The following is a 14,677-nucleotide window of genomic DNA, read 5'->3' as shown; positions in this document are numbered from 1 at the left end:
GGTGGTCCTGCCCTGCCTGTCTCTCCCTCAGTTGTTATAGTTTATCACAGCTACAGATCTGATCATGCTGCTCAGACAAAGCTCAAACGCAAGCCCCTGGAGAACTGCGTGTCTTCTTTAGAAAACAGAAAGACTGTGACTAGGAAACCTGTCCAAACTCAATAGTCTTTCCCCAGAGATCATATCCACATGCTGACGCCAGATGTCTGGTGTCCCTGGTCCCCACCATCAGTGAGGGACCCTTCCTCCCCTCACTGACCTGTTTTCAACAATAGCACAGAGCTAGTTGTGATCAGAAGTAAGGGTGCTGGTGTTGGGCATCCTGCGTATTCCACACACCTCTGGGTAGGATCAATATTTGAACAATTTGAATATCAAAGGTGACCTGGTTATGTTACTACTTCCTAAATGAGGCTGATGTTTCTCCCCCACTGCTCCTCATAAATTGTTCCTCAAAGTGAATTGGCCAAATGGGTTTGGAGAAGAAGAAAAAAAATGTCCAGTTGACTAAATCTTGAAGCCCTGTTGAGGAGTCCTGTTAAAGACTAAATTAACTCTGCGGTTATTCAAATCCACTTGCCTCCCCCAGTCTGGCTTAATTTATCAAGAAGAGAATTGCATTCCAAGAGATGACTTGTTCTATTTTCTTTCACCCAATTAAGTACGTATACAAGCTCATAGATACATGCTCCAAGCCTCCATTGCTACCAAGTGCCTTTTTATGGGTCCGTTCTGTATCTAATAGTTCTGCACAGACCTGAGAAGCTTCAAAGTTATTGTAAAGCTGACCCACTTAACATATCCAAATTAGAATAGCCCCTTGTCTATTTTCAAATATGAACACATGTGAGGTAGAAGTTATTTTATTTCATCCATATCCCTCAGACTCTTTTTATGCATGGATGACTCAGAAGCATCAAAACGCCATCCTGTTTAAAAGAACAAATAAAATAAAATTATACTGCTTTAAGAAAACACATAAAAAACAGAGAATCTAAACTTCCTTCAATAATCTGTTCAGGCCTCAGACATCTTTATCAGAAATAATGTTTCCCTTTATGACATGACTCAATGTCTTGAAATAAGGTACACGCCAAAAAGCACTTTCAAACGGTGCTATAATCACACTCGCAGACATGTTTGAAAGCTAGAAGGACCCAGGCAACCATTGGAAACCCAGACCCATGACATTTATGAGCTCCTCCTCATTTCATCTTGTGGTCCCACAGCTCTCCAGTTGCCTGGTTACAGACCGGTTTACAGTGATTACCTGAGACAGAGAGGAAGTCATCCACTGAGGTGATGTCATCCACGGCCTCCGTGAGAACACGCACCTGCTTTTCCCACTGATCTTTGAAGACATCCATGTTATCTTGAGCTACTTTGCTCTGTGGCCGGGCTGCCAGTGTGAGAGCAGCATTGATTACCTGTTTGTTAAAAACAATCCAGGAAAATGATGACCAACCACACTCCTCAAAAAAGGAACAAGTAGGTCAAAAACCAGAGCGAAGCCATTGGATCCTGTAGTTTCTGCAGACAAGGGGATTCTCAATGTTCAGAAAGGATAACCAGAAATGTGAAATGTAGAACAGTTATCAACCACCTTAAGTATTCTTTTCTGCTTTGCTCTTCTTTATTGTTATTCTGAGTTAATTAGCTTCAAATGTAAAAAAAATAAATAAATAAGTAGTCACTGGGCACGTTCCATGTATGTAGCAGAGACGTGGCAGAAATACAACCCTGGCTTGCTACTTGTGCAAACCAACAATTTACTTGTTGGAGCATATTAAGGAGATAATGAGTGTTTAAATAACCACCCAAAACAAATGCAGCAAAGTCAATGTGAGTGAAAAATACAATAATTGTCATGGTTATTCTGAAGAGATTGGAGTCATTAGAATTACCTTTTGATAACAGTAGAGTTTGAATGATAGGTAGCATTTTTTAGAGAGAAGAAATGAGACAATGGGAGAAAGGGAGGGGCTGATATTATGAATAGAGGGTAGAGGGAAGGTTCTGAATTAGCGGGGCACTTACAACTTTTTGAAACCAAATAAACTAGGCTTACCTGGGGACAAAGACTGTCGATCTGAGTGGCTGCCATCCGGACCAATTTCACCCCTTCTTCATTGTTGGATATAGAGCAGGCCAAGTTGGCAACCTGTTGTGGAAAGGATTCAAGCAAAATCCATGTTGGTGTCAAGGAAACACATAATTTTGCCTAACCTAGCAACCTTTCTAGACTATGCCCATCCCAGGAGAATATTTTCACAACTAATACAAGGAATCAGTCAGCGTGGAACAAAACATTCTGACTTATTTGGCATTTTTGCCAGTATACTAAGATGCTGATAATGAATTTTATTTCAAGATTCTCAATCATCCACAATAATGCATTTTAACTGGGTTGCTTTGAACTGTCTATCCAGAGCATAGTTCTGATCCATCTCCAATCTCACTTGAGCCCCTGATAGTCATGCTTGAGTAGAGAACACTGTCACTTTGGACATATTAAGAGTAAACTCTGAGCATTGACAGAAATGCTACAAGCAATTATTTCAATTGAAAAGAGATCCTCAGGAAGCTAAAGATTAGAAAAGAAAAAAGATCACAAGCCTGCCTGTCAAACTCTCTCAGGAAGATGTGATGCTCACAGTAATCACCTTAAATTTGCTTCGTGGTCAGACAGGTTTGAGAAATGAGTAGACATAATCCAATAAGGAATGGTATAATCAATTAGAGAAGGTGCCGCTGAGCCAGTTCCGACCCATAGTAACGCTATGCACAGTTGGCCCTACCCGGACCTGCATCATCCTCAGAATAGATTCTACGCCTGTGCTCACTGTTGCAACCACTGTGTCTGTCCATCTTCTTGAGGCCTTTCCTCTTTGGTACTGCCCCTCTCCTTTCCCAAGCATCATGTCCTTCTCCAGGGACTAGATCAGTCAGTGTGTCTGTCATTTTGTTGTACTGCGGTGGCTTGTGTGTTGCTGTGATGCTGGAAGCTACGATACCGGTATTTCAAATGCCAGCAGGGTCACCCAAAGTGAATAGGTTTCAGTGGAGCTTCCAGAGTAAGAACAGACTATGAAGACAGAATTTGGCTGCCTGTTTCCGGGGAAAACAGCCACTAAAAAGTTTACGCATAGCTCCAAAACATTGTGAGATTCTAAAGATCTGGTATAGAGGCATTTAAATTTGATTTAAAGCATCTTTTAAATCTGTTCCAGCCAGAACAAATGAACTAAATTCAAGTTTCCCAGTTAAGAATTTCAACTCAGTTATCCTGTCTCTTCAATGAATGTGAGGTGCTAATACAAGATCACGCGGATTAGCTAAGGTCATAAAAAACACTGATGTGCCCCAGTGGGCTGGTTTCAAGAGGACAGGGGATAAGTATTAGTAAGGTTAGATGAGAGAAGAGAAGCGAGGGAAGGAGCCGGCCCAACAAGAGGAACATGGGATGAGCAGGGAGGATCCTTGGAGCATTGTGGTCCCCTTTGGGTCCTGCTCATCTCTGCTCTCTCAAGCACAGCTGCTGCCCTAGGAGATTCGAAATCTCTGGAAGATTACAGTGCACTCACTTATGTACAGTTCTTCACAGGAAAGAAATCTTAGGCAACGTGGAGCATTTTGGAAAGCACTGAAATGGAAATAAGAGTGTTCCTGATCACATCAGCTACATGACTTGGGGCAAGTCACTTCACTTTTTGAAGGCAATCTTCTTACCAGCAAAATGAGACAGGTGCATGGCAATAATAAGAACACTGCAAGTACTCCTATTCTGTAAACCATTAATAAAAACTATCCTGTTTTAAAGTTTTTGAGGAAAATAAAGACCATATGAAGTCTACTACAAGCATGGCATACACTATGGGAAACTACAAATTGATTTCTAAAAAATATCATGGAGTTCATTAAATTTTATAACTAGCCTTTGATTCATCAGATAATTTTCAATATTTTATTTAGCTTTCAAAGAAAATAAAATGAAACACAGAGTGCCTTTTTATACCTATCTGCCAAACTAATGCATGGTCAGGACAAGAAGCTTCTTGGAGACAAAGACTAATCATTTAGGGCTCCTGAGGTCAGACTCTTTATGTTATATTTCTTGTCTCCACTTTGAATTTTGATTAACCTTTGCTATCTATGCACTGTGTATTTATGTGGCCTGTGTGGTGCAGTTACACACACTTATTCACCTAAAAGTTGTGGTCTTAATCCACCTGGAATCTCTGTGGGAGAAAGACCTGTCGATCTGCTTACAGAAAGACTACAGTCAAGAAAACTCTATGGCACAGTTCTGCTCTGTAATACTTGGGTTTCCATGAAGCAGAATCAACTAGAAGACAATGAATATATTTCATTTTATATTCCAATTAGAATTAGTGCTTAATATAATTACTGAATAAATTAAAGAATAGCTTTTAAATTTAGATGAACGTATATACAGTGATTTGGAATATGTTGTATATGAAAGATAATAGGAGAGAAAAATTGAGTTATATCTATCATTTAGCTAGACAAATATTCACATTAACCTCTAGCATGTTTTTCAACTTTTAGTGTTCAACTATGGTCGATTGAAGGCTTCTAGTCCAAAATGCAGTTTCTCCTTTTATGCGGAAAATCAAAAATGTGTGGGTTTTCCACAAAGGGACATGCATTTCATTTATAGGCTTTTTTTTTAATATATGCATTCATGTGTCACATAATACCCATTCAGACATCAATTCATTGCATATACATCCATGGTTCGATTCCACACAAAAACAAGCAAACCAAGAAGCTCATTGCTGTCAAGTCTATTCTGACTCCTATTGACCCTACAGGACTGAATCAAACTTCCTTTTAGGGTTTCTGATGCTGAAAACCTTCACAGAAGGAGATGGACACATCCTTCTCTAAGCAAAATGACAGTGAGGAGGTAGCAATGAAAATAATTCTATGGTTGGGGGGTCACCACAGCATGAGGAACTGTATGAAAGAGTCACGGCATGAGGAAGATTGAGAACCAATGAACAGGTGGGTTTGAACATTCAGCCTTTTAGTTAGCTGCTGAGCATTTATCCACAACAACATGCTTCTTTCTAATGCTTACAAAAGATTATTCAATTAAAATTGTGAGGTACATCTAATGGCTTGTAATAAAAATGGGCACTAATTTATAATGTCCATCAATACTTTATTATAGTTTACTGTATTATTATGTTAAAGATGAACGATCATCTCTGTCAGTTGGTCATACTGTGGTGGCTTGTGTATTGATGTGATGCTGGAAACTATGTCACTGATTTTTCAAATTCCAGCAAGCTCACCCAAACAGATTTCAGTGGAGCTTCCAGATTAAGAACAGATAAAAAAGAAGGACTGAGCTCCCCACTTCAGAGGAAAGAGCCTCAAAAATCCTTTGCATACCTCTGTAAAAACTGGCAGATAATGAAGCCCTGATGAATGGTAGCACAATATAGTGCTAGCGCATCGGTCCCTCTGGTAGGAGGCACTCGAAATGTGACTGAGGAGAAGCTAATTTCTTGCGGTGGAGTTGACCATGATGACATGAATGGGGAGAAGCCTGTAGGAGTGGGTTCTTGTAGCTCTTCACTTGCTGATGGGGCACTACTGCATGTAAGGAGAAAGAGCTGAAAAAAATCTAGTAATGATTGGAACTTGGAACATGTGATGTGTGAATCGGGGAAAATTGGAAGTGGTTAAAAATGAAATAGAAAACATAAATATCGATATCCTAGGCATTAGTGAGCTGAAATGGACTGGTATTAGCCATTTTGAATCAGAAAATTATGATTTACTACACCAGGAATAACACCGTCAAGAGGAATGTTGTGACATTCATTGTTGAAAAGACATCATAAAATCAATCATGAAGTACAATGCTGTCTGTGATAGGACTATATCTATCCACCTTCAAGGAAATCTAAACATTACAACTATTATTCAAATTAATGCACCAACTCCAAAAGCTACTAATGAAGAAATTGAAGACTTCTACTAGTGTTTTCAGTCAGAAATTAGCCAAACACACAATCATGAAGAAGAAGAAGAAGAAGGAGAAGGAGAAGAAGGAGAAGAAGGAGAAGAAGAAGAAGAAGAAGAAGAAGAAGAAGAACTGATAATTACTGGTGATTGGAATGCAAATGCTGGAAAGAGCAAAAGTTGGAAACTATAGACTTGGTGCCAGGAACAAAGCTGAAAATCTATTGATGGAATTTTGCAAAATAAATGATCATAGCAAATAACCTTTTTGACCAACACAAAAGAAGACTATACACATTGACTTCTTCAGACGAAATACATATGAGGGGGTTCCCCCAACAAAAGAAAGAGTAAAAGCTCCACTGGGTGGAGCTTCAGTAGGGCACATTTTTTACGGTGAAGCAAGCATCTAACAACTTGCTCCGAGTTAATGCACACAGTGGCGTCACCTGGGAAGGTTCTCTCTGGTCATGGTGAATTTTTTCAAAAAAGCAGTTATGTTAGAACCTCATTTTTTGTGATGGCAGATTTAAGAGAATAGCGTGTGGCTGTGAAATTTTGTTTTCTCCTTGGGAAAAATGCCACAGAAACTGTTTTGATGTTGAACACAACTAACAAGGACAGCGTTATGTAAAAAACTCAAGCGTACAAGTGGCTTACTCATTTCAAAAAAGGTGAAATGTCAATTGATGACAAACCTCATTCTGGATGTCTGACAACTTCCGAAATGGACGAAAATGCTGATTTGCCGTGCATTTGGAGTTTGTTCCATCAGATCAGACTGTTCACCAAGCTTTCTATTTAGAGGTTCTGAAAAGATTGTGTAACAGTGTGTGAAAAAAGGGCCTGATTTGTGGCAGACAGGGGACTGGTTTTTCCACCGTGACAATGCACCTGCTCATGCAGATCATGCAGCCATCTCAGTGGACCAGTTTTTTGGCAAAAAACAGCATGCTTCTCTTGCCCCACGCACCTTATTCACCTGACCTCACTCTGTGTGACTTCGTATTGTTTCTGTGAATGAAGAGGGGCATCTAAGGACAGCGATTTGGTGAAATAGAAGAGGTGAATTAAAAAACAAGGGAGGTACTGTCAGACATCCAAACAGATGCGTTTGAAAAATGTTTTCAATAATGGAATTGCAGATTTAACAAATGTATTAAGTGTAATCGAGAGTACTTTGAAGGTGAGAAGGTTGTCTTGTTAAAAAAAATTAATACATAGCTTTGAAAAAAATCTGTTGTATTTTTTTTTATACCCCCTGAAAGAAATCAAATTAACTACATCTGTGGGAAGAGACTACAGAGAAGCTCAATAAGAGGAGCTAAAACCAGGCCAGGGGCTGATTGTTTAACAGACCGTGAATCACTCATACAAAGCTCAGGATAAAGCAGAAGAAAAGTACAAGTCAAGGAGACCTAAAATATGATGTTGTGTCAGTCCCACCTGAATTTTGAGAACATTTAAGAAACAGATTTGATGCATTGAACACTAATGACAGAAAATCTGATGAGCAGTGGGAGGACATCAAGAACATCATTCATGAAGAAAGCAAAAGGACATTAAGGCAGGAAAGAAAGAAAATATCAATGTGGATGTCATAAGAGACTTTGAAACTTGCTATTAACCAGAGAGTAACTAATGCAAATGGAAGAAAGGTGCAATCGAAGACCTGAATAGAAAATTTCAAAGGGACACTCACAAAGACAAAAGCAAATATTTGAATGAAATGTCAAAAGACCTAGAATTAGAAAACCAAAAGGGAAGAACATGCTCAACATCTATGAAACTGAAAGAAGTCAAGAAGGAGGAAGGCTTATTAACAACCTACCTGCCATATGCAGATGACACAAACCTTGCTTGCTAAAAGGGATGAAGCCTTGAAGCACTTGCTGATGAAGATCATGGATTGTAGCCTTCAGTGTGGATTAGGACTCAATGTGAAGAAGACCACAATCCTCACACCTGAACCATTAGTTAACATCATGGTTAATGGAGACAGGGTTGAAGTTGTCAAAGATTTTATTGCTTGATACACAATGGGTGCTCATGGAAGCAGCAATCAAAAGATCAATGGTGTGTTGCAATAGGTATGTCTACTGCAGAAGACCACTTTAGAGTACTGGAAAGCAAGGGTGTTACCTTCATAACTAAGTTGTTACTGACTCAAGTCATGGTATTTTCAATTGATTCATATAAATGTGAAAGTTGGATATTGAACAAGGAAGGCTGAAGAAGCATCAATGCATTTGAATTGTGCTGGAGAAGAATATTGAGAGTACCATGGACTGCTAAAAGGACAAACGGATCTGTCTTGGAAGAAGTAAGGCCACAGTGATCCTTAGAGGCAAGAATGATCATATATCTTCTTACATATTTGGAGATGTTGTCAGGAGAGACCCGTCCCTAGAGAAGGACATCATGTTTGGTCAAGTAAGGGAGCAGCGATGAAGAGGAAGTCCCTCAACAGGGTGGACTGACAGTGGCTACAACAATAGGCTCAAGTACAGGAACAATGTTGAGGATGGCATAGGACCAGGCAGTGTTCCATTCTTTTGTGCACAAGGTCACTGTGAGTTGGAACCTACTGGATAACGCCTACAAACAATAGCAACAATATATTCCAAAGCATTTCTTCTATGAATTTTAAGCATAGAAACATACACTATGCTGTTAGTCTCCAGATAATGGCCAATTTGCACTCTTAAATCTGGCTTCAAGTAAAATTTGTTCATAAAGTAGAACAATATGTAGAATTCATATCTAATATTAATCAAATGTTTGCCTTAATATACAATATAATCTGCATAAAAGAAAAACTCGATACACTAAAATATTCTAGCATAATAATAAAGCAATAATGATAATGTTTTGATATCACAATAAAAGATTTGTAATTATAAAACACTATTTGGAATTCAATTGCTTAAAAATAATTAGCTTTCCAGTAACTGGTTCATAAATATGTGCCATATGGAAGTCAGATGCTCATAACCCAGGTACTGCTTATATCCCACATACTAAAACAAATATTTAACTAACTGCTCTCATTTATAGATAAATTCAGTTTAAAGAATGGATTTAGGAATGTAACTGATATATCACTTATGGACTGGCTATATTGAATATAATGTTAAACGACTATCAAAATCATGTAACACTATATCACACGAAAATTATTACGGACATTAATCAGTGCATGACTATACTCAATCTTTTTACTTCTGCTATTGAATAAGTTTTATTTGAAGAAGTTGTGATTTTACACAATAGTTTAGTTGCTCTTTGCTATACGTCGTATGCGACAGAGACTTGAGGTCACATTTCTGGATAGCAGTGTAAGGGGTTTGGGATATGATCCTATCCAATGACAAGAAGAAAACTTACAAAACATTCAGAAACAGATACGGAATCATATTAGCTTCTATCTCTGTGAGAAAATACCAACACTTCAATGAAATATTGGCTCTATATGAAGTCCTGAATGGTTGCTAATATTTAAAAAAAAATTTGAAGAGGCACAACTCTATATTATGTATCATTTGATGAAAGGACATAATAATAATTATGAAATATTTTTTCCAACACACACATGTAAAACTGAAAATAATCAGTCTTTAGGGTTAACTGAGCTGTGAAGATACAGAAAATTCAGGAGATAGACATAAAATAAAACCATAGATACAATCGTGAAAACTTCAAGGATGGGAAACAGGCAGAAAAAATAAAAGTCATATACCTTATTTTCATATTGAATAGAACAAACAAAATATAACACAAATATGCATATATATGAATATATAGAAAACATAGGTGCATCTGTTAAATAAAGACATTGAAACACAGACTTAGTATAGCAAGCATTACTGTTTTAACATAGCTAATGATACTGTTGTCATATTTTTATTTTTTAATGTCCTTAGCTTTTAGACATATATATTCAAAATTTTATAGATGAAAGAATATAATGTTTGAAATGTTTCATAATTATCTGGAATGGGAGAAATAAGTAGGAAAGTGGGAAGAAGTGTAGAAAAAACAAGACTGGCCATGAGTTGATAAAAATTGCAACTGGGAGATACCATATGAGGGATTACTATGCATCCTCTACTTTTGAATACACTTAACATATCCCATATATTTCCCTGGTTTATAAAAGGCGCAACCATGAATTATTCTTTTACCAACTCTGTCAGAATTCTTACATCTATAGGAATGTCAAGGGAGAATACGTTGTCAAAGAATATACAGTCTAGTGGACAGCTGGATATGGTTTGGATTGGATGCTGGTAGACTGTGGAAAAGTACCAGGCTGAAGACAGAAGATAAGTGCTGGAGTTGGACTGAATGTGTCACATACATGCTCTTCAGACCACACATGAACTCCTAAGTGTGCAGATGTCAGGCCTGGGGGAGGTAGGGCACAGAAGAGCTGGATCTTCATGCAAGAGAGATGCTGACAAAGAACTTCCATAGGACAGTCATAAAACTTTTCTCAGTGTATCTTTTGATATATTTTCTCCTACAGATGAGGTTTAGATGAGGGTGAGGACCTCATCACTAAAGAGAGTGTTAACAGTAAGAAGAGTGCTAGAACACTGGCAAAAATACAGAGCTGGCCTGTCTTGTTTTTGTGCATGTTATTATCTCCGCAGGTATGTCTAAATAAGATAGGCTGGATGAACAATCTGGAGAAGAAAACAATGGGACCAACAGTTCTGGGGGGACATGGGAGAGGGGTAGGTGGTGGGGGAGGTAGTGGTGTTAAAAACCCAGGGACAAGGGAACAACAAGTGATCGAAATTGGTGGTGACGAGGGTGTAGGAGGCCTGCTAGGGCATGATCAAGGGTAATGTAACCAAGAATTACTGAAACTCAAATGAAGACTGAGCATCATAGTGGGACAAGAGGAAAGTCAAAGGAAATAGAGGAAAGAGCTAGGAGGCAAAGGCTATTTATAGAGGTCTAAATAAAGGCATGTACATATGCAAATATATTTATATATGAGGATAGGGAAATAGATCTATGTGCCTATATTTATAGGTTTAATATTGAGGTAGCAGAAGGACATTGGGCCTCCACTCAAGTACTCCCTCAATGGAAGAATACTTTCTTCTATTGAATTGGCATTCTAAGATGCTCACCTTCCCGACACAACTGCTGAAGACAAAGCAGGTGAATAAGCAAATGTGGTGAAGAAAGCTGATGGTGCCCGGCTATCAAAAGATATAGCATCTGGAGTCTTAAAAGTTTGAAGGTAAACAAGTGGCCATCTAGCTCAGAAGCTACAAAGCCCACATGAAAGAAGCACACCAGCCTGTGTGATCACGAGGTGCAGAAGGGATCAGTTATCAGGCATCAAAGAACAAAAAATCATATCATTGTGTGCTCACCTCCCTGATATGATCGCTGAAGACAAATGAGTACATAAGCAAATGTGGCGAAGAAAGCTGATGGTACCCAGCTATCAAAAGATACAGGATCTGGGGTCTTAAAGGCTTGAAGGTAAACAAGTGGCCATCTAGCTCAGAAGCAACAAAGCCCACATGGAAGAAGCACACCAGCCTGTGCGATCACGAGGTGCGGAAGGGATCAGGTATCAGGCATCATCAGAACAAAAAATAAGATTATAGTGAATGAGGGTGGGGGGGAGTGTGGAGTGGAGATGCAAAGCCTATTTGTAGGCCACTGGACATCACCTTAAAGAAGGGTTTCGGGGAGGAGATGAGCCAGTTGGGGTGTGACGTATCAATGATGAAACATACAACTTTCCTCTAGTTTCTAAATGCTCCTTCCTCTCCCCACTATCATGATCCTAATTCTACCTTGAAAGTCTGGCTAGACCAGAGGATGGACACTGGTACAGATAGGAACTGGAAACACAGGGAATCCAGGGCAGATGATACCTTCAGGACCAGTGGTGTGAGTGGTGATACTGGAAGGGTGGCGGGAGGGTGGGTTGGAAAGGGGGAGCCGATTACGAGAATCTACATGTGACCTCCTCCCTGGGGGATGGACAACAGAAAAGTGGGTGAAGGGAGACATCGGATAGTGCAAGATATGACAAAATAATAATTTATAAATTATCAAAGGTTCATGAAGGAGGGGAGAGTGGGGAGGGAGGGGATGAAAATGAGGAGCTGATGCCAGGGGCTTAGATGATGAGCAAATGTTTTGAGAATGATGAGGGCAATGAATGTACAAATGTGCTTTACACATTTGATGTATGTATGGATTGTGATAAGAGTTTTATGAGCCCCTAATAAAACGATTAAAAAAATACAGAGCTGGCAACTTCCTACTGTATTCTAGTTATTTATTCCCTTGAATTTTAATCAGCACAAATCCCAAAGTCTGGCAGCCTCTACTCTGCAATGTACCCCTGTCATTTAAGTCAGCTTAAAGTCAGAATTTTGTTTACCTTCCATTGAATTCTGAAATATTCGGAAAATATGTAGAAAATGATGCAAAGAATTCCATTATGTCCAAAGGCAGATTTAAGTATTTTAAATTGGTCATGGACTCCATCCAAATTCCCACCATCCTTACTTTCCCTTGCCTGCCTGCTGTCATTTCTTAATGAATCCAGGCATCTGTGGTCACTTTGAAAAGGGTTTCCAGGTTCGAGAGTTCTAGATTTCTAATCGCAAAAGATTCTAAGTTTTGATCTGTAGGGTAGCTCTCATCCAACACCACAGGTGGGAACACCAAGCAGCATTTTGGCAACAGTACTGTGACTGCACACAGTAGGCACTTGATTACTGATTTCAATAATATCATATACTCCCACACACCTTTTTATCAAGTAAACATCATGTTCCTAAAGTATGGAGGGTGTGGGACTAGAACTGTTAGCCATTTGGAAAAAGATTAATGGACAAGAGTCCATTAATATGTAATAACAGACATCAAAATGGAAGCTATTGAACAATATGAGCAAATTTAGTAGAATTTTGAAGTGAAATTGTTGGGGCATGCGTTTTCCAGGTGGCTGTTCCCTCTACTTTCTTATTGCCTCCACTTTCTCTACCCTTGACTTGTTAGCAATTTAATGGAGGCAATAAGAGTTATTTGCCTCTCTGAAAGTTTGAAAGCAATAAAGCTTATTATTAAATATTAAAAATTGAACTATTTTATATTGCTTGGGGATTTCCAAAAGTTGAAAAGGTCATGTGTGAAAGTGGAATAACTATTTGGTAGGTTCATTTTATTAAATCCCTTTATTATATGATTATGGAAAGCCACCCCATACCCCCGCCGCACTTTTTTTTCCTTTAGAGCATAAGGGAAAGACCAGTCGTTTTCTTGCGAGAGAAAGAAAATTCCCCTGAAAAACACCTCAAGACTAAGGGAGTATTCAAAACAAGTTCAGCAAATAAACTGCAATAAAACTTACTAATTCAAGCACACTGTCATTAAAGAACTCTCTCACACCCTGAGCATGCATGGAAGGGAAAGAAATGCCCTAAAAAAAGGATCATTTTTGCTCATTATAATAATAAGAATCTCAAACATTAGCGCCATGAGTTTACCAGGAGATCATGATTACACTTCTGATCTACCTAAATAATGGAAAGTGAGGAATGGACTTCAAACTTAATAGAAGCTCCCACAATTCCCCCTGAACTACTATGAATATTCTTCCCCTTAATGTTCATATCCTTGTAAAAGTAGAATAAAGATCTTTGCATTGCTGAAGGGATCACTGAAGACAAATGGGTGCATAAGCAAATGTGGCAAAGAAAGCTGATGGTGCCTGGCTATCAAAAAGTATAGCATCTGGGGTCTTAAAGGCTTGAAGGTAATCAAGTGGCCATCAAGCTCAGAAGCAACAAAGCCCACATGGAAGAAGCACACCAGCCTGTGCGATCACGAGTTGCGGAAGGGATCAGGTATAAGGCATCATCAGAACAAAAAATCTTACCATAGTGAATGATGCGGGGAGTGCGGAGTGGAGACCCAAAGCCAATTAGTAGGCCACTGGAGAGCCCATATCCCATTGCAGAGGGGTCTTGGGGAGGAGACAAGCCAGTCAGGGTGTGATGTAGCAACGATGAAACATACAACTTTCCTCTAGTTCCTAAATGTTTCCTCTCTGCTACCACTATCATGATACGAATTCTATCTTGCAAGTCTGGCTAGACCAGAGGTTGTACACTGGTACCGATAGGAACTGGAAATACAGGGAATCCAGGGCAGGTGATCCCTTCAGGACCAGTGGTGTGAGTGGCAATACTGGGGGTGGGGGGTGGGGGGTAGAGGAAGAGTGGGTTGGAAAGCGGGAGCCAATTATAAGGAACTATATGTGACCTCCTCCCTGGGTGATGGACAACAGAAAAGTGGGTGAAGGGAGATGTCAGACAGGGTAAGATATGACAAAATAATAATTTATAAATTATCAAGGGCTCATGAGGGAGCAGGGAGGGGAAAAATGAGGAGCTGATGCCAGGGGCTTAAGTGGAGAGGACATGTTTTCAGAATGATGAGGGCAATGAATGTACAAATGTGCTTTACACAATTGATGTATGTATGGATTGTGATAAGAGTTGTATGAGTCCTTAATAAAATTATTTTTTTAAAAAGATCTTCGCATTGCACCACCATACACGTGGGTCGTCTCCACTCAACTTTCCCTTTGAAGGAAATGCTTGGCTGGGTAAGACTCTGCCTATTTGAGACT

At 39.2% G+C, this 14,677-nt stretch overlaps 1 protein-coding gene across 5 annotated transcripts in view; it reads right to left on the bottom strand.

Annotated features, from left to right (window-relative positions):
- Positions 1–14,677, bottom strand: part of CTNNA2 (catenin alpha 2) — a 1,370,089-nt gene that overhangs the window by 112,267 nt on the left and 1,243,145 nt on the right. For all 5 annotated transcript variants that reach the window (XM_013007524.3, XM_045283854.1, XM_004713853.3 and 2 more), the window contains 2 exons: positions 2,069–2,161; positions 1,271–1,427 (listed from right to left, as the gene is read on the bottom strand). In XM_013007524.3, coding sequence (XP_012862978.1) covers positions 1,271–1,427; positions 2,069–2,161 — 250 coding nt within the window. The remainder of the gene's footprint in view (positions 1–1,270; positions 1,428–2,068; positions 2,162–14,677) is intronic.

The sequence above is a fragment of the Echinops telfairi genome, unplaced genomic scaffold, assembly GCF_000313985.2.
Source record: "Echinops telfairi isolate 266 unplaced genomic scaffold, ASM31398v2 ScPeMD7_7467;HRSCAF=8505_1, whole genome shotgun sequence".
Classification (NCBI taxonomy): domain Eukaryota; kingdom Metazoa; phylum Chordata; class Mammalia; order Afrosoricida; family Tenrecidae; genus Echinops; species Echinops telfairi.
The sequence above is the reverse complement of the archived record's forward strand: the minus strand, read 5'-3'. Positions and strand labels throughout refer to the sequence as shown.